At 41.8% G+C, this 25,222-nt stretch overlaps 2 protein-coding genes across 3 annotated transcripts; one reads left to right on the top strand and one right to left on the bottom strand.

The window, feature by feature from the left end:
• On the bottom strand, nt 1–9,923 carry FAM216A (family with sequence similarity 216 member A). The gene is made up of 7 exons (XM_047088308.1): nt 9,809–9,923; nt 8,190–8,230; nt 4,364–4,479; nt 2,909–3,038; nt 2,646–2,829; nt 2,005–2,087; nt 1–365 (listed from the first exon to the last, which is right to left on the bottom strand). The coding sequence occupies exons 1-7, from the start codon at nt 9,898–9,900 to the stop codon at nt 250–252; spliced, it is 762 nt and encodes a 253-aa protein (XP_046944264.1). The 5' UTR covers nt 9,901–9,923; the 3' UTR covers nt 1–249.
• GPN3 (GPN-loop GTPase 3) lies at nt 8,493–24,099 on the top strand. 2 transcript variants are annotated; one of them, XM_047088306.1, is made up of 9 exons: nt 8,493–10,710; nt 14,188–14,296; nt 17,245–17,316; nt 19,022–19,189; nt 20,691–20,815; nt 21,517–21,632; nt 21,754–21,850; nt 22,801–22,929; nt 23,490–24,099. In XM_047088306.1, exons 1-9 carry the CDS (start codon nt 10,489–10,491, stop codon nt 23,550–23,552), a joined length of 1,101 nt encoding a protein of 366 aa, XP_046944262.1. In that variant the 5' UTR covers nt 8,493–10,488; the 3' UTR covers nt 23,553–24,099. The 2 variants fall into 2 exon arrangements, with proteins under 2 accessions (XP_046944262.1, XP_046944263.1); XM_047088307.1 differs by lacking the exon at nt 17,245–17,316 and having other exon boundaries at nt 8,744–10,710.
• The last annotated feature ends 1,123 nt before the right edge of the window (nt 24,100–25,222 follow it).

Raw genomic sequence — 25,222 nt, 5'->3', positions numbered from 1 at the left:
AGAAAATTTTTAATTGTATCTAGCTAGAAATACAAGCAAATATTACACATAAATTTTATTACACAAGTATCAATTAGCACATGGAACTACATCAAACCAATTACACTGTTGTAAAAGTTTCTGAACAAACTAAAATTACTTAATGACTTACTGGTGAATAACAATACTATCCTAAATGTAGAGAGAGGACACAATTCACAACCCCAACCCCCCACCTTTGGCACCTCATTGACTCACAAGACAAGATTGTCAAGTTAACATCACATGTTCTTGTTCTTCAATTGACATTGATTGCATATACTTATTTAGTAAATCTTCTTCCTTTTTTTCTTCATTCATGTATGATTCAGAATCATTTGTAGAAACTGAAAGGAAAATAAGTTTATAATATCTGTTTTGGAAATAAAGTTGTATTTCATCCTGAATATTGAGATCTGTACATAAGAACAACCTTCAAAATGGCCTATCTTAGTAATAACCTTTCACAGAAATAAATGGCCTGCAATTTTCAAAACTTAATCACTTCTCCCTTCCCCCAAATGTCTTAACTTTGTAAAGTAAGAGTCGTAGTAAGTACTGTATTCAGGCCAACTTATAGCAAATTCTCTGTTACTGAGTCTTGTTTTCTCTTTGCTTTCAAAATCTCTTGGTTATGCGAAAGTTACGGCTTCAGCAGTCTCATCTCAGTAAGCCTGAAGTCCTTGCCCATCTCCCTTCCATTGGTGACCACAGACACTTTCCCCCTATCTGCACTGCAGTTCATCCAGCTATTCTTTCTGGACCCAGACTTACTTTTTCCCCTGCCATTTCCCTCATTTCTCGGACAGGTATACTATGGTATTTAAGCAGAGCTGAGCAGCACTGTCATACAGCAAGGAGCCAGGAGTTCAGAAGGCCTAACTTCCCCACTTCCTTCCTACCCACTTCTCTACTCATTGTGTAGCAACTAGGAAATTGTTTAACTTCCACTTAGTCCTCTCCACGTTATCAATTCTGAGGAATACTTCTGAGCATTCTTTCTTCCTCTTTTGCCTTTTTCATTTTGTGGTATTCTGTACTTGTGATAGAAGGATCCTTTATGCTGATTCTTACCAAGTCTAGATTTTTCTGAGTTGCCCCATAAAATTGTGATAATACCACTTGGTTGGCTTGCTTCCACTGGGTTGTTGAATATTAAACAAAATGATATAGGTGATACAGCCCTTTGTAAACTATGATGCTATATAAAATATGTTGTCTATCCAAAAATGACACTATCTCATAAAAATGCTATGGCTTAAAAAACTCATGTTTGTGGCTGTGAGTTCTCAGAAATTCATTCTCTGTTAAGTCTCCGACCGTGATATTATGAATACCTTTGTTTAGAATTAGAAGTGCCTTGAATTTTACTCCCCTCAGCAGCATGTCCATTTAGATAAACGCAGAAACTATATTTCATATTTATTTTATTTGGAGAATTAAAAGCAAATAATATTCTATATTTTTAATGTCTTCTGTAATAGAAATGAAACTATATTGGGTTAGTATTTTTTAAGCACGGGGCACCTGGGTGGCTAAGTCTGTTGAGCATCTGATTTTGGCTCAGGTCATGATCTCTGGTTCATGAGTTAAAGTCCTGCATCTGGCTCTCTGCTGTTGGTGCAGTCTGCTTCAGATCCTCTGTCCCTGTCTGTCTCTGCCCCTCCCCTGCTCACACTCTCCCTCTCAAAAATAAACATTTAAAAAATGTATTTTTTAACATAAGATCTTTAAAAATGCTATTTTAAAATTCCGTGTTTAAAAAAGGGGGGGTGGCACCTGGGTGGCTCAGTCAATTAAGCGTCCGACTTTGGCTCAGGTCATAATCTCGCGGTCTGTGAGTTTGAGCCCTGTGTCAGGCTCTGTGCTGACAGCTCAGAGCCTGGAGCCTGCTCCGAGTTCTGTCTCCCTCTCTCTGCTCCTCCTCCAATCATGCTCTCTTTCTCTCTCAAAAATAAACATTAAAAAAAAAAAATCCACATTTACCTGATTGCATGAACAGTCTGCCTGGTTTTCTAAAAATCTTCAGTGACTTACATCTTGTTTTGGATGCATATCCAGTTTTTAAACTGTAAGAAAGAGAAGTATCTTAATTGGAGCCAGTGAAATGAACAACTGTCTAATGCATGTAGAAGACCATACAGATTCTTTTTATTAAGCTGCCAGTATCACCAAAAAGACTCTTTCAATCTCTGAATTCTCCTGTGACTTATTAACCCTGAAATGCAAAGCTCACTATTGTAGTAAGGTTGAATAATCAGGCTTATTTTCTTTTTTCTTTCCTTTTTTGTTTATAGTAGTCCCCTGTGCAGAAGCAACCATATGCTCCTTTTGGAAGTGTTTGTATTATTTTAAATTTGAGTGGGAATTACTAAAAAGGGCAGTCTTCCATATTTCTAGCTGATCAAGAAATTTTTACAATTCCACAAAAGATGTTCTAAAAGGAGTGGCATGTTCCAGTCAGATCAGTAAAGAGACCATAAGATAACATCCTTTTGTGCTTTTTGTCTAACCTACTCTGAATGTAGCAAAATGAACATATTAGGAAACAAGCTTTCATCTCATTTAGCTACCCTTCAGATAAAATTGGGATATATTTTCCTCCTTTTAAACAATAAGAAACAGACCCTTCTTTGTTTCTCACTGGTCGCCAGAGTGAATATTGCAGGATCATTTCAGGTGCAGGTGCAGCTGCGATGTTAGAAGGCCCCAAGTCCACTCTCTCCAACTGGTGTCGCCATGTGGTGCAGGGGTAATGCTGCTTTTGTGAGTGACGAGAAATGAGGCGGCTTCTGTGATGAGTGAAGATACCTGTCATACAGACCAGCTCTGTTAGAAGGCCCTCTTGTTTCTTGCCAGAACTAGTGAGAAACGAATGAGGTGCACCTGCCTGGCTTTTGTGAGTTGCGCTGGATCACATGCATATACTGCTTCTTCATTAATATCCGCAGGTAGTTTGCATTATAGATCTTAGCAATGCTGCACAGATAACGCTTCTGGCCTAAGGTGAAGTCTGGCTGCTAAAATACAAACAAGGTTTATAGGCATTGTAGAACAGAGGTTGCCAAGATTCTTTATCTGAAAGGCTGAATGTTCAGGACAGCTGAACCATCTGTATTTTTATTTATTCCAATTCAACTATCTTAATTTGTCCAAAAAGAGAGAGAAAGAAAAGAAAGAAATGGCCATTTAAACAGTACAAGTGACCCTGCCTCCTGTTTGCACTCAAGTGATTCAAATGCCCAATGAAGTTTGAGAACCAGTGATCTAGAAGAATAAGGAGAGTTGGGGCACCTGGGTGGCTCAGTCGGTTAAGTGTCCGACTTCGGTTCAGGTTGATCTCACAGTCTGTGAGCTCAAGCCCCGCTGTCAGTTCAGAGCCTGGAGCTTCCCTCTTGATTCTGTGTCTCCCTCCCTCTCTGCCCCTCCCCCACTTATGCTCTGTCTCTATCAAAACGTGAATAAACGTTTAAAAAGGAAAAAAAAAGGAGAGTAGAGATTCGCTGTTCTGTCAGTGAGACATAGTTCCTGTGTGCCTCTCAGTGAATGTGGGCATCTTCCAAATATTTTTGAGGTATCATGTGGTTATCTCAACTACTCAACTACTCTACTTAGTCTTAACTAAAGAAATAGTCTTTTCTAGCACCAGAAGAATAACTGTGTTGAACAAACTGGGGAATAGTCTATCGGTCTTTGATGAAAGTAATTTTGACTTAAGATTTTCACTTGCTGATTTTAGAAGGTAACACTCACTTAAAATGCAAGGCTACACTGTGTCTGTATGTGTGTATACACACACGGGATTTACTGAACTGAACAGGTAATAAATTCAGTGAAAACTCAAAATGCTGGTCAAAAAAATCTGACCAATTTGCACAGATCTTTTGTAACCTTAATTTGCTTTCCTCTAACAGGGACACATCTGGCAGATATGACCTTTAATAGGTAATAGAGGTTCAAGAGTTCTAAAATGCTTATTGCCATTTTCTTTATTAGCTTGCCTCTAATTTTGCAGTCCTTCAGTGAAATCTAGGAGTTTGGGTTTCCATCTCTGGAATCTAACTTTCCTCAGGGCCATTAAGCTTTCTGAGTGAAGGTACATTAGATGTCAAGTATCATGAAGCCCTAAATGAACTCTTATGATGAGAAATCTATAATGATAAAATCCTTGCATACATTCCTGAGTTTACTCCACAGATATTTATGGAGTCCTAGACAATATGCTGGGTGTACCTTGTCTTCTCAAGTGCCTTACCCTCTAAGCAGCAGATCTCCAATAAAAAGTTCAGCTCTGAATACAAAGAATTTGGCATTTAAATAAAGCATTGGTATTTAGTTAGCATACCTTTAGAAAAGACGCATCTGTCATTGATTTAGGGATGTTAATTGCTTGAATTTGAGGAGTTTTCCATAACTCTTGCAGCTTGGCTATGTGTGTGTTGGGTCCGTCTTTGATTCTGTCTGTGGGCAGGACATTATTAGGTGAATTTCATGAGCAAAGATGTACTCAATAAATTAATTATTAATATCTATATATTTACACATGTCCCTGACTACCCTGCAGTAGGAATATGAGTCACTCTGTTAAAGTTCAAGAGGCTGTATGATATGCCATTTGGTTTGAGAGCATACAAAAGTCTAAGATATTTACAAATATTTTCTCTCTGTCTCTCTCTCTATATATATATAATTATATATAGACTACATTATTTTGAACTCAGGTGAGATGCAAACTATGTTGTTTAGTTTATCGTATGTCAAACTATACTAGACAAGAATATGCATGCAAGACTTGCACTTTAAAGATTTACAATATTTTATCATTCATTTGATTTTAGTATGTTAGTATTAAACTCAAGATAGAAAATAGAATAACACAAATTTTATACCTTTAATGAGGCAGTGTTAAAACACAAAGGGCTTTGCAGAAATTTACTAAAACTTATTTTTACATAATTTCTGTTCATGATTTTAATACCGATGTGGGTAGACTAATAGTCTTTTAATACAAAATGCAATTTGAGACATATCTAGGAGAATGAAACTAGTTTTCAGTTTCAGACATATTGAGATCAGTAACTTATTCTAGGGTAAAAACTTCATTAACAGTTTGGGGGAAAACAGTATCTGGTGAAATTTAACCAGGAAATAACTCTTTGAAACACTCCCCAAGTCCCCACACACTCTCCCGCTCCAGGCAACCAGTGATGTGCTTTCTATCACTACAGTTAGTATCACTATAGAGTAGTTTGCATTTTCTTGAGTTTGATATAAATGTAAACATACAGCATATATTCTGTTTGTGTCTGGCTTCTTTCACTCAGCATAATTATACTGAAATCCATCTATGTGATGTGTAACAATAGTTCATTCCTTTTTATTCTTGATATATATCTATCCACCTGATGGTGACATTTGGGTTGTTTCCAGTTTTAGGCTATTACAAATAAAGCTGGCAGAACAGATTTTTAAGTTAAAAGTTTATATTCAGTAAGTTGAATTAAATAAGCACACTTTTGTTTCAGTATTGACAACAAAGTCCATTACAATTTTACATATTAAATTTTAGTTATTTATTTCTTCAAGATTTTGACAGGGATGCCTGGGTGACTCAGTTGGTCAAGCATCCGACTTCAGCTCAGGTCATGATCTCAGAGTTCATGGATTCAAGCCCGGTGTCGGGCCCTGTGCTGATAGCCAAGAGCCTGGAGCCCAGAGCTGGCTTTGGATTCTGCGTCTCCCTCTCACTCTGCCCCTCCCCTGCTTGCACTCCGTCTCCCTCTCTCAAAAATAAATAAACATCTAAAAAATTAAAAAAAAGAAAAAGATTTTGACAAATTGGAGAGTTAATGCAGATAAGTAAGTGTTATATTTGCATACTAAAGGACTCACTAGTTTGCCAACAAAGAAACAATTATCTGGAAATTATGTCATTATGACCCTTAAAATATAATTTGGAATCTATAGTAATAAAAGCTTATTTTTTTTTAAATCCTTTTTCGAGTGATAAATGTGGGCTAATTATCTAAGACTATATCTTTTGTATCCCTGCTATTCATTATTTCTGAGATGCGTATTATAGCCTGGACTAAAATTTAACTTGTCAAAAGCTTGGTAGCCTTTCTTCACAGAAAATTAAACATTTAAAGATAACAGTTAAACTCAGTGACAAACACCCAATTGAAAAATGAGCATAGGACTTGAATAGACTGGATGTCTCCAAGTAAGACACACAAAAGGCCAATAAGCACAAGAAAAGATGCTCACTATTAGGGAAACACAAAGTAACAATGAAGTATCATTTCATACCCATAAGGGTAATTATCACCAAAAAAAAAAAAAAAAAAAATGAAGGTGTCTGGGTGGCTCAGTTGGTTGTCTAACTCTTGACTTCAGCTTAGGTCATGATCTCATGGTTCGTGAGTTTGAGCCCTGCTTCGGGCTCTCTGCTAACAGCACAGAGCCAACCTGGGATTCTGTCTCCCTTTCTCTCTACCCCTCCTCTGCTTGCTGTCTCTTTCTCTCAAAATAAATAAAAACAAACTTGAAAAAATGAAAACAGGAGCGCCTGGGTGAGTCAGTTAAGCGGCTCAGGTCATGATCTCACAGTTCGTGAGTTTGAGCCCAAGTTGGGCTCTGAGCTGACGGCTCGGAGCCTGGGGCCTGATTCCGATTCTGTGCCTCCCTCTCTGCCCTTGTCCGCTTGAGCTCTGTCCCTCTTTCTCTCTTAAAAATAAACATTAAAAAAATTTTTTAAACGAAAACAAGTGTTAGCTAGCATGTGGAGAAATTGGAACCCTGTGCATTGCTGGTGAGAATGTAAAATGGTGCAGCGGCTGTGGAAACAGTGTGGTGGTTCCTCAAAAAATTAAATATAAAATTGCCATATGATCCAGCAATTTCATTTTAAAGCAACCACTTTATTTATATGTACATATGCATTTTTATGTATATACACAATCATATATGTCTGTGTTTTTCTGAGGTAACTGTAAGGACTATAAAATTGCCAAGGAAAAATAAAGTGAATCTAAGTTTATACATCGTAGAATTGAAATTGCTCCCCTCACCGCAACCAGAAATTAGTGAGAGGCCTTTGGGGTTCTGTGTTACTCTCTTAATTCCAGAAGTTTTATCCTTTATTTCAAGTGAGAGGGAACATAGCAGTAATGAGAAATATTTGACATCCTTTGAAGTTATTCTAGTCAGAACTTTTCCCTTCAATTTGTGTATAAACCCCAGGCCATACCTGGGACATTTCAAACATCAGTTATAAACACAATTCTTTTCAGATTCATTGCTATTTTGAAGTACTCTTTTTAAAATGCTTGATGTGGGGGGCGCCTGGGTGGCTCAGTAGGTTAAGCATCCTAAGCATCCACTTCAGCTCCAGTCATTGACCTCAAGGTTCTTGAGTTTGAGCCCTGCATCAGGCTCTCTGCTGTGAGCACAAAACCCCCTTCAGATCCTCTGTACCCCTCTCTCTGCCCCTCCCCCATGTGCATGCGCACTCCTTCTGTCAAAATAAACATTTTTTAAAAACCCTTAAAAACAATTTTTAGGGGCGCCTGGGTGGCGCAGTCGGTTAAGCGTCCGACTTCAGCCAGGTCACGATCTCGCGGTCCGTGAGTTCGAGCCCCGCGTCAGGCTCTTGGCTGATGGCTCAGAGCCTGGAGCCTGTTTCCGATTCTGTGTCTCCCTCTCTCTCTGCCCCTCCCCCGTTCATGCTCTGTCTCTCTCTGTCCCAAAAATAAATAAACGTTGAAAAAAAAATTTTTTTTAAACAATTTTTAAAAAAATAAATACTTGATATTAGATATCTTAACAAGAGAAAAAACCTGGATTGTTCTTTTTAATGTTTATTTATATCTGAAGGAGAGAGAGATACAGAGCATGAGGGGCAGAGGGAGAGACTCCGAAGCAGGCTCCAGGCTCTGAGCTGTCAGCACAGAGCCCAACAGGGGGCTCGAACCCACGAACCGTGAGATCATGACCTAAGCCGAAGTCGGATGCCCAACCGACTGAGCCACCCAGGCACCCCCTAAAATTTTAAGTTCAGGATGCCAATAAAGTCTATTTTTAAAACTCCATTGTGTTTGTAGTTATAGCAAAATTAGCATCTCTAAACCATGTTATTTATAGGTATTATCTGTTGTATATGCTCTACTCACCAATACCTTTGGAATTCTGATAATAAGAAAGTCCAGGTGATCTGTTGGGGAAAAAAAGATTTAAATAATATGCAATAATTGACAGCTTTATAAACATTAAAGAAAGCACCTATTTTAGGGACGCCTGGGTGGCTGAGTCTGTTGAGAAACTCATTCTTAATTTAGGCTCAGGTGATGGTCTCCTCGTTGGTGGTTTGAGCTCCCAGCCCGCTTGGAATCTTCTGTCTCCAGTCTCCCTGTCTGCCCCTCCCCTACTCGCGCACAGGCACACTTTGCCTCAAAAATAAATAAATAAACGTATTTCTAAAAAGTATTTTAAATGAAAAAAGGGCAGTGTCGAGTATGCTTTTTACTTTTCATGTTTCCATCAGACAGAACATCTTGTAAATTTTCTCCTCTAATCCTGGTTATATCCTAATGGCTCCAGGCTTTTTCAAAGTGAGTTATCTGAGGTTTTTACTAGAAAGGATTTGCTTTAAGCCAGATTTGGACTTACTTTTATAGCCTTTTTAATCTAATTCCTACTTTGAGCCCAATAAAGTAGTTTGGGCTTCTGTGTTATCCGTGGCATTTTCTTGCTCTCTTTATTTTTAATCAAGTAACTTGCTATGGAGAAGACTATCTTGTTCTTTACTGTATGTAATTAAGGTGTACTGGAACTGATAAATTGGTCTGGAATATTTCTATTTTTGTACAAGTTCTTTTTTCTTTTTTCAAATTAAGACAAAACTCCCTTCCTTGTCTCTTCCTTCAGTTTATTCAGTGACCAAGTGTTCATTTATCTCTTGATACATTTAGGATCCCACACTTTGTCAAGCACTGTAATGAACGGAAAAGAAAGACAAGACCACATCTTTAAAAGTCTTCAGTACATTATGGTCATTTTGTTTTATAGGGCAGGAGCCATGACTGTGTGCTGAATTGGAGAGAAACACCCGGCAGCTCTCACTTTTAGGTAATAACTGATGGAAGGGATGAGGAGGTACCGAAGACTAATTGTCTTCAGCATCCAGTAAATAGTAGTAAAAACAAAACAAAACACAAAAATGAAAAAACAAAAAACAAAAAAACCCACCCTGCTTAAAATAAAATGGATTTATGAAGAAAAACTTATGTGGGAAGAAAATATCAAGATCAAGGTGCCTCTAATATCCCTAATTATCTGTCTCATTGGCATTATGAATCCCTTGGACACGAAGGTGGCTAATGTCGCACATACAGCACTGATTTATTGACTTGGAAGTCCTCCGTTGAACCTCCCTTTCTGCTCTATCCCCCACCCCCTCTTTTTGTAGAGATCCTGTGACCAGACGGCATATTTTCCAGCAGGTTTCGCAGCGCCCCCTCGGGGCAGAAAAATGCACCCAGGCAATTGTCGCAATCACCGCGTTTAGTCATTGCACCAACACTCAACCTTATCTCACAAGCCCTTCCCCTAAACTGTGAGTCGGCTTCCATTTGTTCCACCCCGGCCACAACAAAGGTTCTCCCTCCTCTCGCTTCAGTGCACTGGGGACCAGTCTATTGGAGCAGTCAACTCCCACCCCCTCCTCCACTAGGGATCGCGACCCAGGGTCGGTCGCCGTCCTCCCTAACCCGTCAGGGCCCCTCAGCCTCACCCGCCGCCGCCACCCTCGGTTCTGGCCACTGCGGGAGGCTCTGCAGAAGAGCTGCATTCTGTCCAGTCGGACACCGGACCCTGGCCCGGCATCTCCTCCCGGGTGCCCGGACCTCGAGCGGCGTGCGGAAGCGGCTTTCCCCTCTCCCCTCCCCCGTCAGCACGCGTGCGTCAGGCCGGGCGATATCGCGGGTGAAGAGGAGGACGCGGTATTCTAGCCCCCTCCGATGCGCTCCGGACACTGCCCGAATAGCTTCGGGAGAGCGGGGAGGGCAGATGCGCGACGCAGGAGTTAAATTGGGGGAGGGGCAGGAGTTCTTTAGTTGATGGCGCGCTTGCACGTTTGCATCTTTTTTGTGGAAGGGATCAGTCACGAGAAGGAAATATACATGTCCCCTAAAACAGGAGGTGCCTTGCACCTTAGTATTCCAGACCCTTTACAAATTTGAAAATCTTGAGAGTCACCATATAGGTCAAACCTCGGTACACAAACCAAGGACCAAAGCCCCAGACTCAGGGATGCTGAGTGTGGTCCGTTAACCGTTATCACCAAGGCAACCAAGCGTCTCGAGCCTACCAACCGCCTATTTCCGTCAACTACTTCTGCGCACACGCGAACCGCCCTCCCGCCCTCCCCGAAGTTTCCTGAGAACGCGTTTCACACGAGGTGTGACCTGCGGGATGCTCCGTAGTCAGGGATGTAGCAGAGCGGAAGGTACAGAAGGACTTTGGATTGCGATTGGTTCGCAAGTCGTGTTCCCGGAATTCAGTCAGCGCCGCGCGAAGGCTGAAGGGAGCGGGGCGGTGGGACCTTGTGTCGAGCCGCCAGCAGCACCCGGGACTTGGAGTGCCGATATGCCTCGGTATGCGCAGCTGGTCATGGGCCCGGCAGGCAGCGGGAAGGTGAGCATTTGGCCGGAGAAGAAGAGAAAAGTCCGAGCTCGTGGGAGGCAGGGAGGTTCTGGTCCTGTCGGCGGGACCGGTGCTTGTGTTTTCTGGGGACCCTGGGCAGCTCGCCTCTGCAGTCTGTGCTTCAGTGCTCTTTTTGTTGTGGTTTTGAAAGTGGAGTAACTAACGATGGTTGCTAGTGTTTATCATGTGCCTGTACCCCAGATACTGCGTTTAAACACTGTGCGAGAAGTCCTATTCTCATTTTACAGAAAACGAGACACAGGTTAAGTTCTTTGCCCAGGATCACACAGCTAGTAAGTAAGTGACGGCTGGAATTTGAATCGTTTTGTGTAACTCCAGAATCCGGCCCTCTCGCGCTCATAGAAGGTTCAAGTGTGGTCTCGTTAATCACTGTTTCTTAGAGGTTTAGACGTGGACTTCTGGTATTTGAGGCGCTTTTAGGAGGTACATGGACCTAACATTAGTGAATATTGAATCATGTATTGAGAAAGTTACTCCCTTTTCAATTCTCTTTCAGTTTGCATTGAGGTGAAATTGGCAGTTTGGTGCTTGTATATCTAACACTTCTTTAATCCCCAGGTCTCTTCAGAGGTCGGATCTTAGAGCTTTTGACAGACATTTGTATTTAGCTAGAACAAATAGACCCTTAAAGGTACCTTTTAAGGTACCTTTAATTTTACGGTTAATTTAATTTTACGGTTACCTTCATGTTATGATAAATATACCTAGCTTCCTGTTTACAATAGAGATTATTTTTTTCTTGTAAGCAAGTATTAGCAGAGTGATATGAGGGTCATTCAGATATTGCAGAAATGGTGAAGATACTGGTCAAATAACAGGAGTGTGAAAAGCTCTGGAGTCTGGAAGTGTTGTCTGGCTTCAATCTTGAAGACACTGTTCTAAGGCTTGACCTCTTCTGGGTGCAGGAGATCTACATGTGACTGTAATATAGCCCTTGCCTACCCAGTGCCTGTAGTCTATTTGGGAAGACTGATAGGTGTCTTGTTAATTAAAATATAGTGTGATGCATGGAGAGGGCCTCCTGTTAGGCAGAGAGAATGGTATGTGAAAAGTCACTGAGGAGAAAGGGTAATAGAAGTTATCTTCTATATTCCAGATCAATTTTCTTTTCTTTTTCTTTTTTTTAACTTTTTTTAACGTGTATTCATTTTTGAGAGAGACAAAGAGAGACAGAGCATGAGCACGGGAGGGGCAGAGAGCAAGGGAGACACAGAATCTGAAGCAGGCTCCAGGCTCCGAGCTGTCAGCACAGAGCCTGATGCGGGGCTCGAACTCACAAACCGTGAGACCGTGACCTGAGCTGAAGTTGGACGCTTAACTGACTGAGCCACCCAGGTGCCCCCAGATGAATTTTCTGACTGTGTTAGACAAGTACCTTTCTCTAAATTTTTGATGCCTGCTATCCAAAGTACTCACTGAGCATGTTCTTTTTGCCAGGCACTGTTCTGGGCCCCGGGGGTTGTATAGTGAATAAAACACACATACACAAACATACACACATTTCTGCCCTTGTAGAGTTTATATCTGAACATATTAAGTCAGCCAATTAGAAACAATTATCAAGCATTTATTATGTATCAGGTGCCATGCTAGTTTCTGGGCTTGTAAAACTGAATAAGACACATCCTTGCCCTTTTTTTTTTTTCTTTCTTTCTTTTCTTTTTTCTCTTCTTTTTTTCAATTTTAGAGAACGCACAAGTGGGAGAGAGGGACAGAGAGAGAAGGGAAAACAGAGAGAGAGAGAGAGAGAGAGAGAGAGAAAATCTCAAGCAGGGTCCACACTGGGCATGGAGCCTGACACAGGGCTCAATCCCACAACCCTGGGATCACCACCTGAGCTGAAATCAAGAGTCGTATACTCGTCCGAGTCACCCAGGCACCCCAACACATCCCTGCCCTTAAATAGAGAGTAGGAAAGACAGACAGGTAGCCTAGAGATTTTAACATAGTGTGTTAAGGATTACGTGAGGGGTAAAGAATTCTCTAAACCAAAAGTTGCAAACTGATAGCCTATCTCTAGGCTATTTATTGACCTCAGTGTGCTCTCATCTTGAAATATTCTTCCCCTGGCTGGCAAGCACATTCACATCCCTTGGCTCAAACATTCCCCCCTCAGGGACATCATCCCTGACCACCCTACCTAAATCTTTGTTTGGACTGTAATCATCCTGGTAAGGATATTGTGTGTTACATAGACATTGTGTGTGCTGCATGGTATGATCAGAAATCTTCTTAAATTCCACTTTTTGCATGTTAGAGCAGCAGGGAGCCTTAGTGATCGTAGAGGTCATCCCAGTTAAGAGATTAGAAAACTGAGCAGGGGGGCACCTGGCTGGTTCATGCCGCACAGCATGCATCTCTTGATCTCAGGGTTATAAATTCAAGCCCCATGTTGGGTGTAGAGATTACTTAAAATCTTAAGGAGCACCTGGGTGGCTTAGTCGGTTAAGCGTCTAACTCTTGTTCTTCGCTCGGGTTATGATCTCGCAGTTCATGAATTCGAGCCCTGCATATGGCTCTGTGCTAATGGTGTGGAGCCTGCTTGGGATTCTGTTTCTCCTCTCTGCCCCCCCCCACCCACTCTCTCTCAAAAAATAAATAGGGGCACTTGGGTGGCTCAGTCAGTTAAGTGTCTGACCTTGGCTCAGGTCATGCTCTCATGGTTTGTGGATTTGTGCCCCATGTTGGGCTCTCTGCTGACAGCTTGGAGCCTGGAGCCTGCTTCAGATTCTATGTCTCCCTCTCTCTCTCTGCTTCTCCCCCACTCATGCTCTGTTTCTGTCTCTCAAAACTGAATAAAGGTTAAAAAAAAGTTTTTAAATTTTTTTTTTTTTCAACGTTTATTTATTTTTGGGACAGAGAGAGACAGAGCATGAACGGGGGAGGGGCAGAGAGAGAGGGAGACACAGAATCGGAAACAGGCTCCAGGCTCTGAGCCATCAGCCCAGAGCCCGACGCGGGGCTCGAACTCACGGACCGCGAGATCGTGACCTGGCTGAAGTCGGACGCTTAACCGACTGCGCCACCCAGCCGCCCCTAAAAAAAAGTTTTTAAATTAAATAAACAAACAAGCATAAAACCTTAAAAAAAAAAAAAGAAGAGGGAGGGAGGGAGGGAGGGAGGGAGGAAGGAAGGGAGGAAGGAAGGAAGGAAGGAAGGAAGGAAGGAAGGAAGGAAGGAAGGAAGGAAACAAATGAGCAAAGTAGAGAAGCAATTTCCCTAAAGTTACGCATGAGTCCCAGCCAGGTCTGGATCTGCAGCCCAGTCTGGTGTCCCTGACTCCCAGCCCAGTACCTTTCCTGTTTTCAGTCAGATTTTTGGTCAATAAAGGCATAGTTTTACCCTTAGTGGATACTAACCAAGGGATATGGAGAGTCCTCCTGGGGGTGTAGGGGGCTGTACCACTCTGCCTGTTGCTTTGACCCCTCATGCCTTGTGACGTTACAGAGCACCTACTGTGCCACCATGGTCCAGCACTGTGAAGCCCTCAATCGATCTGTCCAAGTTGTGAACCTAGATCCTGCAGCAGAACACTTCAACTACTCTGTGATGGCTGGTGAGTCCTCAGCAGGGCCTTCCCCCTCCTTCAGGAAAAATAAGGGGGTGGAGAAACCATAAGTGCAGGCTGCTTGGCACAAAAGCTGAAATTTTTAATTACTACAGTTTGCTTCCCTGTTTTATAGTGAACAGCATGAGGCTGAATGTCATTTGGTGACATCCACTCATGTGGACATAGGTGACAGTATCCTTTCCTGGTCTTTGTTTAAGAATTAAGTGAGTAGACTCCTCCCTTGTCACACTTCCCTTCTGTCCCTTTCATGCTTAGTCCTGCTGTGGTGAATCAGGTTTACTGCTGATCATAGTATAATTAAGCAGCCTGTTTTGTTTTTTAAAATTCTTTTAATTTATTCATTCAGTTGAGCACATGCTTTATAAACATTGCAGATTGTCCTAAGGATTGCAAATAGGCTGATGAGAGGGAGTAAGTGGGGAAGTTGGTTTAGGAAGGGTAGTCGGGGAAAAGTCTCAGGAAGGGAGATTTGGACCCAGACCTGATGATGTTAGTAATGTGCTCACCAAGCAGGAGAGAGGCCTTCCAAGATGAGGGAACGTCAGGGCAATAAACAGCCTAGAGACAGGAAGGGGTTTGGTGTGTTCCAGAAAAAGCAAGTATGTCAACGAGCTGGAACATGAGTGAAGCAAAGAAGTGCCAGTAGGACATGAGAAGTTTGGGTTTTATCCTGTGTTCTTAGTCCACTTGAGCTGCCTTAACAAAACCCCACAGGCAGGGCAGCTTATAAACAACAGAAATGTGTTTTTCATGGTTCTGGAGGCTGGAAGTCCAAGATCAGGATGCCAGCAGAGTCAGGTTCTGGTCAAGGACATCTTCTAGGTGGCAGACTGCTGACTCCCATGTCCTCATATTATGGAAGGGGACAAGGGACCTCTCTGGGGCCTCTTTTATTAGAGCACTAACCCCATTCATGAGACACCATCTTCATGACCCAGTTGCCTCCCAAAGGCTCCATGTCCTAATATTTTCACCTTGGGCATTAGGTATTCAACATAGGAATTTCAAGGGGACACAAACATTCAATCTATAGTACCTGTCAGCAGTAGAGTACCGTTGGAGGGTTTAAAGCAGAGGAGGGGATTGACATCCGATATACTTTTTTTTTTTAAAGAAATACAGTCATCTTTTTTTTTTTAAGTTTATTTATTAATTTTGAGAGAGAGAGCAAGCACAAGTGGGGAGAGGGGCAGAGAGAGAATCCCAAGCAGGCTCTGCACAGTCAGCCCCAACAAGGGGCTCGAACTCATGAACTGTGAGGTCATGACCTGAGCCAAAATCAAGAGTTGGATGCTTAACTCACTGAGCCACCCAGGTGCCCCAATATACATTTTTAAAGATACTGACTCCCAGATGAAAAACAGAGATTCTAGGGGTCAGGAGTAGCAGGGACTAGCAGTATGGCTCTTGAAAATGTCTAGGTGGCTTGGACCAGTGTGGTTATGGTACAGATGGAAAGAAGCAGATGGATTTGGTATCTACTTTGCAAATGGAATTAGCATTCTGTGGGAGAGTGAACCAGAAGGGTGTAAGAAAGGGAGGAATCATCAAGGGTGACTCTTAGATCTCTGACTTGAGTGTCCTGAATTGCTGAAGAGAGCATGTGGTACCATTTACCAGGAAGGAGGACAAGTCTGTTTAGGTTTAGGGCAGTTCTCTTTGCACTTACTAAGCTGGAGATGTCTGACATATCTAAGAGGCAGCGTCAGGGAACCAATTGGATATAATAGTCTGGGACTCTGGGACAAGGTCTGGCCTAGAGATATAAGTTGGCAAATCAGCAGCATATAGACAGAACATAAGCCTCCAGGCCTGGATGAGATCATCTCAGGAGGAAGTATGGTGAGAGAAGAGAACCCAAGGCCAAGCCTTGAAGTTGTCTGATCTTCCGAAGTCTGGTGGAGGCAGTGGAGTCAGTGAGATAGGAAAGCCAGAAAAATGTTGTATCACAGAAGCCAGGAGGAGAGACAGTTTCAAGAAAGAGCTTGTGCTTGATGATGTTCTTGATGGTTAGGAGTTCATGTAAGATGAGGACAGAAGTGGGTGTTAGACTTGGGGACATGGAAGTGGTTGGTGGTGACTGTGCCTAGAGGTTTCAGCAGAGCGGTTTGAAGAGTGGCCCGGAGGTGATGCAGTGACGCAGACAGGAGACAAAGTTTCACTGTGAAAGGAGCAGAGAAGTGGGATGAGAACTGGAGGGGATAGGAAGGTCAAGGGAGGTTTCCTTTTAACGTTGGAGATGCTAACTGGAACACTGGATCGGACTTGATTGCTGAAGAGAATGATCCAGTAGAAAAAGAAACTGAAAATGCCAGACGGTGGGAATAACTTCACGAGTGAGAAAGGGAGGGGAAATCCCAAACAAGTGGAGGGTTTTGCCTTCACTAAGAGTGGGGGGCTTTTTTTTTTTTTTAAGAAATTATCTCTTCTATTTTTAAGAAATAGAATCAACATGGGGCTCAAACTTAATGTCGCGATCAAGAATTGCATGCTCCACTGACTGAACCACCAGGCGTCCCTGGAGTGGGGTGCTTCTTCCCTGCAAGCAGAGGGAAGGCAGGGTGGAAGGCACCATGTAATAGTGGTGGTGGGAATATGGGAAATTCTCTTTGGTTGGCTTCTGATTTCTATCAATGATATTTGTGCCATCAGGACGTTAGAGTGGCTGGAAGTGGGTGCGAGTGGGGTGGAGGAGGCAGGTTGAATAGTCATCTTCCTTGAAAAAACATCATTGCATTGCTTTGGGATTGTTTCGTTGCACCCAACAAAAAGCACTCAAGCCAGCTTATATAAAAGGATTATTTAGAATGAATAAGGGAATCTCTTACAAAACCCAAGAGGAAGGCTTTATGAGAGACTAGAACCCAAAACACAAAAACTAACAAACTAAAGCCGGCTTTCTGTCTTTCTCTGCCTTTTTCTCTCTCTTACAGACCAGCTTTCTCCGCTTCAGGTGGCCCAGCAAAGTGCCTCCAACTTCAGGTTCACATCCCTTTCTGGTCCAGGTGTCTTAATGACTGACTTGTGTCCTTTTATTTTATTTTATTTTTTTAATTAAAAAAATTTTTTTAAATTTATTTATTTTTGAGAGATAGAACACGAATGGAGGAGGGGCAGAGAGAGAGAGAGAGAGAGAGAGAGAGAGAGAGAGAGAGAGAGAGAGACACAGAATCTGAAGCAGGCTGTAAGCTCTGAGCTGTCAGCACAGAGAGCAACCCATGAACTGTGAGATCATGACCTGAGCCAAAGTCGAATGCTTAACTGACTGAGCCACCCAGGCACCCCTTGAGTCATCCTTTTAGAAGACCTATTTTATTGTCTCAACTTGGGTCAGATGTTTATCCCCTTGATAGGGAGAGGAAGTGCATAGGAAGGTATTACCCATATAAACATGGCTATGAGTGAGGCATTTCTCTGTGAACAGAGATTATAGTTTTGTTTGGTTTTGTTTTTTAATGTTTATTTATTTTGGGGAGAGAGAGACAGAACATGAGCAGGGGAGGGGCAGAGAGAGAGACACAGAATCCAAAACAGGCTCCAGGCTCTGAGCTGTCAGCACAGAGCCTGACACAGGGCTTGAACTCAGGATCATGACCTAGTCCGAAGATGGACGCCTAACCGACTTAGCCACCCAGGTGCCCCTAGAGATTGTAGGTTTGAGCACAAACATAAAAAACCTGTGGTAGAAAGTTATAAGGAATAAATTTCCAAAATTAGTAGTAGAGAAGAACTATACATATACCAGAATTTTTAAGCTCCTGCTATAGGTGATTTAGCTACATTATCCCATGGAGTCTTCATCCTACCCCAGCATATATGATTTGTCCGCCATTTTATAAATAAAGTGAGATGCAGAGAGGTTACATAGCTTCCCTGAGGTCATGATGTTAAGAAATAGCAGTTGGTTTTCTTGGTTTGGTTTTGTTGTACTTGTTTTAGAATAAGTAGTATATATTCACATGGTTCAAAATGCAAAAGGTACAAAGAGTAAGTATACAAGAAAACGTCTCCCTCCCAGCTCTGTGTCTCATTAATCAGCTCCCCTACCTGGAGGCATCCAGTGTTGCCAGTTTGTAGGATGTTTTTCCGTATAGAGTCTGTGCATATAAAATCGCATATGTGTATTATTATGTATATAGTGAATCTTTGTCTTTTTGTTGTTGACACATATGATGGCATTTTTACACAGAGTTCTGTACCTTAAACTTTTCACTTGAAAGTATACCTGGGAGGGCCGCCTAGATGGCTCATTCGGTTAAACGTCCAACTTCAGCTTTGGTCATGATCTCGTGGTCTGCAGGTTGGAGCCCCACGTCGGGCTGTGTGCTGACAGCTGGGAGCCTAGAGCCTGCTTCAGATTCTGTGTCTCCCTCTCGATCTGTCTCTCTGTCTCTGTGTCCACGCTCTCTCTCTCTCTCTAAAATAAACGTTAAAAAATAAAAATAAAAAAGTAGACCTGGAAGACTGTATCACATGCATACTTAAAAGAACTTCTCCTTTTTATGGCTTCATAGGATTCCAGTATCTGGCTATATAGTAATTTATTTAATTAGTTCCCACAAATACTGCTACTTGATCAGAAGTGAATAATCATGTACAGGAATAGTTTCATATATGTGATTTTTTTATATAATTATTAACTCTCACTAGTGAGGGTAACAATTTTTGAATGGATGTTCTTATATTCTGGGCCCTGTCTATCTTTTGCAGACATTCGAGAGCTGATCGAGGTGGATGATGTCATGGAGGATGACTGTCTGCGGTTTGGTCCCAATGGAGGATTGGTATTTTGCATGGAATACTTTGCCAATAATTTTGACTGGCTAGAGAACTGTCTTGGCCACGTAGAGGATGACTATATCCTTTTTGACTGTCCAGGTAAGTCTACAATTTGAACATGACCTTTTCCTTGAAGTTGTGCTGGCTCTGTCCTCAGTGAGAAAAAGTGGACTGAGCCTTTGTAGCTCTAAACCATATTGCAGTGAAGTACAAAGCTCTTATTCATTGACTCTAACTCATTCATGAGTTTACTGAGGGTTTACTTTGTATGCTGGGAATACCATACAGAGCCAGGAAGCCATGGCCTTTGCTCTCACGGAGCCCTCAGTCAAGTGGAAGTGCTAAACAGAATGAACAAAATCACCCAAATTATTGTTTAATATTCATTTTTGGTAGGTTCTCCACAGGAGTAGTACACACCCCCACATAGCAAGATTAGGAGTCTTCTGATCAAGTGGCCCGTAAGCTGGGCTGTGAGGTGAAGGTGAGGGAACCATGGTCCAGGCAGAGGGCACAGCATGCCAAAAGCCTTGAGACAGGAAAAAGTGAGATGGGTTTGGGGCACTGAGAAGGCCAGTGTGGCTGGAGTACTGAAAACCCAGGGAAATGTCATGAGGTGAGGCTGGTGGGGGACACATAATCACGCACAACTTCTTAAGCCAAATTGTGAATTTTATTTTATTTATCTTTTAATGCTTATTTATTTATTTTGAAAGAGAGAGAAAGAGAGAACGAGCTGGGGAGGGGCAGGAGGTGGGGGGGACAGAGGATCCAAAGCGGGCTCTGTGCTGACAGCAGAGAGCCCAATGTGGGGCTCGAACCCACAAACCGTGAGATCACGACCTGAGCCAAAATTGGATGCTTAACCAACTGAGCCATCCAGGCGCCCCTATTTTTTTTTTCTTAAATTTTTTTTTTTTTTTTTTTTTTCAACGTTTATTTATTTTTGGGACAGAGAGAGACAGAGCATGAACGGGGGAGGGGCAGAGAGAGAGGGAGACACAGAATCGGAAACAGGCTCCAGGCTCTGAGCCATCAGCCCAGAGCCCGACGCGGGGCTCGAACTCACGGACCGCGAGATCGTGACCTGGCTGAAGTCGGACGCTTAACCGACTGCGCCACCCAGGCGCCCCCCCTATTTTTTTTTTAATATTTATTTATTTATTTTGAGAGAGAGAGAGAGAGACAGAGAGAGAGAGCAAGCACATGCAGGAGAGAGGCAGAGAGAGAATCCCAAGCAGGCTCCCGACATGGGGCTAAATCTCACGAACCATTAGATCATGACCCAAGCCAAAATCAAGAGTCAGGTGTTTGACTGAGCCACCAAGCTGCCTCAAAATTGTGAATTTTAGACTTGAGTCTAACCTAGATGTGATCATTTGTGCCCTCACGTTATTTTCCCTTGCTTTTAATTGAACCTACAGAAAAGTGCATATATCCCAAGCATACAGCTTGATGAATATTCCCAAACAACACACACCTTTGTAGCACTTGCTTTTGATTCCCTTTATTAACCATTTTTAGAAAATTTTTTTTCACGTAATTTAATGAGTTCACATATTTCCTGTTTATAATAGTCTTGTTATTATTCTTCATGTAGGTCAGATTGAGCTGTATACGCACCTGCCTGTGATGAAACAACTAGTCCAGCAACTGGAACAGTGGGAGTTCCGAGTCTGTGGAGTTTTTCTCGTTGACTCTCAATTCATGGTGGAGTCATTCAAGGTTTAGATCAATCATACCGATTTTTTAGTCATGGGTATACGCAGGTGACAGTCTTCTTTAATCACTGTGTGATTCTGGACATTTCAAAACTATATTCCAGAATTATTTAGTATCCCTTATTCAGTTATTATAATGATGTATTTTTAAGTCAAAATATGATATCATATAGATTTGGGGGAACTACTTACCAAGAAAAATAAAGCAAGTGTATAGTTTATAAGTCTATTTTTGATTCTCTGAGGGCCTTTGGTCTAGCTTATGAACTGTATTTCCCATTAATCGCTCTTAAGGAATATTCGATGAAAAGAAGTTAAACATCTAGATTGAGGTTTGTGATCACTGTAAATTTTTTTTTTAAGATTTTATATTTAAGTAATTCCTACACCCATGTGGGGCTTAAACTTACAGCCCCAAGATCAAGAGTTGTGTGCTCAGATGACCAAGCCAGCCAGGCTTGGTAATTTACAATTGTAATTTACGATCACTGTAAATTAAATCTACCTCTTTCTTCTTTATTCTCACCTTTGGAAACCAAGGGTCAACCATCTGATGAATGGACTGTCTTTTCTTTAGGATTAGCATTTCTTTTACTTAGGCCAGTTTTGTTCCAGTGAGGAGTAAAAGCCTCTCTTTTATGCAGAGACCAGCAAATTTTATTGGCAACAATTAATTTATCTTCCCTTTTCTGTTTCCTCCTTCAGTTCATCTCTGGCATCTTGGCAGCCCTGAGTGCCATGATCTCTCTAGAAATTCCACAAGTTAACATCATGACAAAAATGGATCTGCTGAGCAAGAAAGCTAAAAAGGAAATTGAAAAGTGAGTTCACTTCTTCCATTATCATCAGATTTTAATTGCAGAGATGTGACATTCTGTCAGTCTACAAAACTAGTTCCTGATTTATTCTTCATTTTATTCATCATTTTTCTCTCCTTCGAAGGTTTCTAGATCCAGACATGTATTCTTTATTAGATGATTCTGCAAGTGACTTAAGAAGCAAAAAATTCAAAAAATTGACTAAAGCTATATGTGGACTGGTAAGCTTTCAAGTTTGTTGTTTTTTTTTTAAGTTTATTTATTTTGAGAGAGAGGAGAGAGAGAACCAGTGGGGAGGGACAGAGAGAGGGGGATACAGAGGATCTGAAGCTGGCTCTGTGCTCACAGCAGAGATCCCGATGTGGGGCTTGAACTCACAAACCAATGACATTATGACCTGAGCCTAAATCAAGAGTCAGATGCTTAGCCCACTGAGCCACGCAGGCTCTCATCAGGTTTGTTTTTTTTTTTAAACCCGACCATAACCTGACCATAGCCTGGTCAGCTGTTTACCCATAGCCAGTCAGTGGCCACTATTACAGGAAGCAGAGTCCAACCCTATTCCTTGCAAAAGGGAGGAAGGTAGGGGCAGGCTGTGGCCAGTCTGTTGCTTAAATTACTTACTTACTTACTTACTTATTTATGAGAGCACACGTATATGCACACATGGGGAGGGGCAGAGGGAGAGAGAGAATCTTAAGCAGGTCCCACACCCAGCACATAGCCTGATACAGGGATCATGACCTGAGCCGAAATCAAGAGTCAGACACTTAACCAGCTGAGCCACCCAGGCACCTCTCAGGAGTTTAATTTAGAAGTAGTTATTGGCAGTAGCTGATAAGTTAACTGATGTGTCTACTATTCTAAGCTTTCTGGGGGAGGTCAGAACTGTCTGTGTCCTTTTTAAATTCCTGGTGGTTGTTGAATTCAGATAAATGCGTATGAAACAGTAAGTGTCTAGTTAAATAGTAAGTTAATGAGTATCCGGGAGGTCAGAGGCCAGAAAAATCAATGATGATTTGCTGTTGTTCTGTGTCTGTCCCTCCTCCCCCTCCTTCCACATGCAGATGTTTTAAATCGGAAGTATAAATGGTTATAAACGAAAATGTAAGTTGAAAGTTGAGTCTTGTACAGCTTCAGAATGACCCTTTCTGAAATTCCCAACTTGTAGATTGATGACTACAGCATGGTTCGATTTTTACCTTATGATCAGTCAGATGAAGAAAGCATGAACATTGTGTTACAGCATATTGATTTTGCCATTCAGTATGGAGAAGACTTAGAATTCAAAGAACCAAAGGTAATTTTGATTATTGGCTTTTGGTATCAATGTTTGCCAGCACTCAGTGGCCTCTTACATATTCCCAGCAACTCCTTGAATTTTGTCTTACAGCAGTGGTAATCTGGGCTTTTCTGGGAGATCTCTGAAATTGACATCTTTGCTCAACAAGCAGTATCAGTTCTACTCCCTGTTATTGAGGCTACAGTATTATTAAGTTTCTTTGTTCTCAGGGCGTGGGGGCATGTGCAGAGAGGAGATGAAATCCAATTGAACTTGGGCTGCCCTCACATGTCACTGGGAAGCCTGGTGGTAGTCATCGTAGGCCGCTATCTCAGCAAAGTAGCTGAGAATCAGCAGGTGTAAACTCAAGTGAGAAGTGCTTCCAATGAGATACAGGCACTTTGATTTACCACTTAGCTGGAAAAATTCTATCACTCATGCCTTTTGTCACTGTAAAATATCACCTAAAATGCAGTTGGGCATTATCTCCTGGTAGGGCATTACCTGAAAAATACGTAAGCACATACTAGGTCTACCTTAGGGGAAATGAATATTTTCTATTTTGTTCTTTGTGTCAGGAACATGAAGATGAGTCTTCTTCTATGTTTGATGAATATTTTCAAGGACACCAGAATGAATGAAGAATAGTAACCATATATGTGAAGCACTGTGGCTGAACCAGCAAGACATTGTTCTCTTCAAAGGATGCAGTACTAGAAAGCTACTTATTTTAATGAAAAAAGTAATACTTGGCTCTTTAGCAGCAGCATGCCTGAATCAAGTTCTAGTTATTCTTCAATGGCTGGTGTTTCAGGTGGAATCTTTTAGTATCATTTTAACAGCATCAATTTAGATTTTAAATGTTGAAGTTGAAATGAATGCACATAGACTTGTATATAGTATGAATGAGTGCTTGTGGTACATTTAGGACCCAGTCTACCTTTATTTCTACTGTTGGGTTTTTGTTATTTTTGAAAGGTTTTTTTTTGGAGAGGCAGGGATTATTGTAATAAAACATATGTATGTGTGTCCAAAGGAAAAAAATCTAGAAGGATAGAGTTAAGACCCATTGCTTACCTGTATCTCTGAGTTTTCCTACTTTGAAAATGTATCATTTGTGTAATTAAAAAATGAAAAGTAACTTTTAAAATATATATGTATGTATATAAATAAAATAAATAGAAAATAGCACTAACCTTTCATTACACTCTTGTTTTCCAGTCAGAATTTGAAATACTCAGCCAGGGGCACCTGGGTGCCTCAGTCACTTGAGTGTCCAACTTCTGATATCAGGATCAAAACAAAAGTCAGGAACCCAGGGTCATGGGATTGAGCCCCACATCAGGCATCAGGCTCCATGCTGAGCATGGAACCTACTTGAGATTCTCTCTCTCCCTCTACCCCTCCCCAACGCACATGTGTGCTCTCTCTCATTCTCTCTCTCTCTCTCTCTCTCTCTCTCTCTAATAAAAAAAAAATGAAATACTCAGCCAGGGCAAATTTTTAAATGAATAAATTTGCCCAGTCATCAAAATGTAGTCAGTGATTTCTTTAAAAATGCAGTTTTTACTTACTCATTTCATTTCATTTCATTTCATATTTCATTTTATAAGAGAGAGAGAGCAAGCAGGGTAGGAGCAGAGAGGGGAGAGAAAGAATCCCAAGCAGGCTTCGCACTGTCAGTGCAGAGCCTGATGCGGGGCTTAGACTCATGAACCGCAAGATCATGACCTGAGCTGAAATCAAGAGTCAGACACTTAACCAACTGAGCCACCCAGGCACCCCAAAAATGCAGTTTTTTAGCCTCTGAGCATTTAAAAATGTATAGTTTCCTGGAGTAACATGCACACGAAAATGCAAAAGACGTAAAGTTTTTTCTTTTAACTAATGTGCACATTGGTCGAATTGTTTCTTTTCAGTGTTTTTAAGTTCAGTGGGGTTGGGTATGAAAACATGGAGAATGGCTAGTCAGTCAACAGATATTTTTCTAGTATCTACCGTGGGCCAGGCCCTGCTAAAGCCCACCGAGTTCTACCAGGCATTGTGCCAAGAAATATCTTACATAGTCTTGGGGTGCCTGGGTGGCCCAGTTAGTTAAGCGTCCAACTCTTGATCTTGGCTCAGGTCACAATGTCATAGTTCATGAGTTGGAGCCCGTGTTGGGCTCTGCACTGACAGCACAAAGCCTGCTTGGGAGTCTGTCTCTCCCTCTCTCCCTCTGCCCTTACCCTGCTCTCTCTTGCATGTGTGCGCTCTCAAGTCTTTTTTAAAAAGGTAAAAAAGAAACATTTTATAGTTTCTTTCACTTTCA

This window comes from Lynx rufus, unplaced genomic scaffold (genome assembly GCF_022079265.1).
Source record: "Lynx rufus isolate CCGP_SWC_20201006 ecotype Redwood Valley unplaced genomic scaffold, mLynRuf1.p SCAF_24, whole genome shotgun sequence".
Classification (NCBI taxonomy): domain Eukaryota; kingdom Metazoa; phylum Chordata; class Mammalia; order Carnivora; family Felidae; genus Lynx; species Lynx rufus.
Note: the sequence above shows the minus strand (reverse complement) of the source record. Positions and strands in the feature narration are given on the sequence as shown.

Bases quoted from the DNA above. Each gene is read 5' to 3' on its own strand.
- FAM216A (XM_047088308.1), bottom strand. From the start codon at position 9,900: ATGCCGGGCCAGGGTCCGGTGTCCGACTGGACAGAATGCAGCTCTTCT. The intron at 8,231-9,808 runs GTGAGGCTGAGG...TTTCCCCAACAG, and splicing joins ACCGAGGGTGGCGGCGGCGG to ATCACCTGGACTTTCTTATT. The intron at 4,480-8,189 runs GTGAGTAGAGCA...TCCTGCCCACAG, and splicing joins TCAGAATTCCAAAGGTATTG to ACAGAATCAAAGACGGACCC.
- GPN3 (XM_047088306.1), top strand. From the start codon at position 10,489: ATGCTCCGTAGTCAGGGATGTAGCAGAGCGGAAGGTACAGAAGGACTT. The intron at 14,297-17,244 runs GTGAGTCCTCAG...TCTCTCTTACAG, and splicing joins CAACTACTCTGTGATGGCTG to ACCAGCTTTCTCCGCTTCAG. The intron at 22,930-23,489 runs GTAATTTTGATT...TCTTTGTGTCAG, and splicing joins TAGAATTCAAAGAACCAAAG to GAACATGAAGATGAGTCTTC.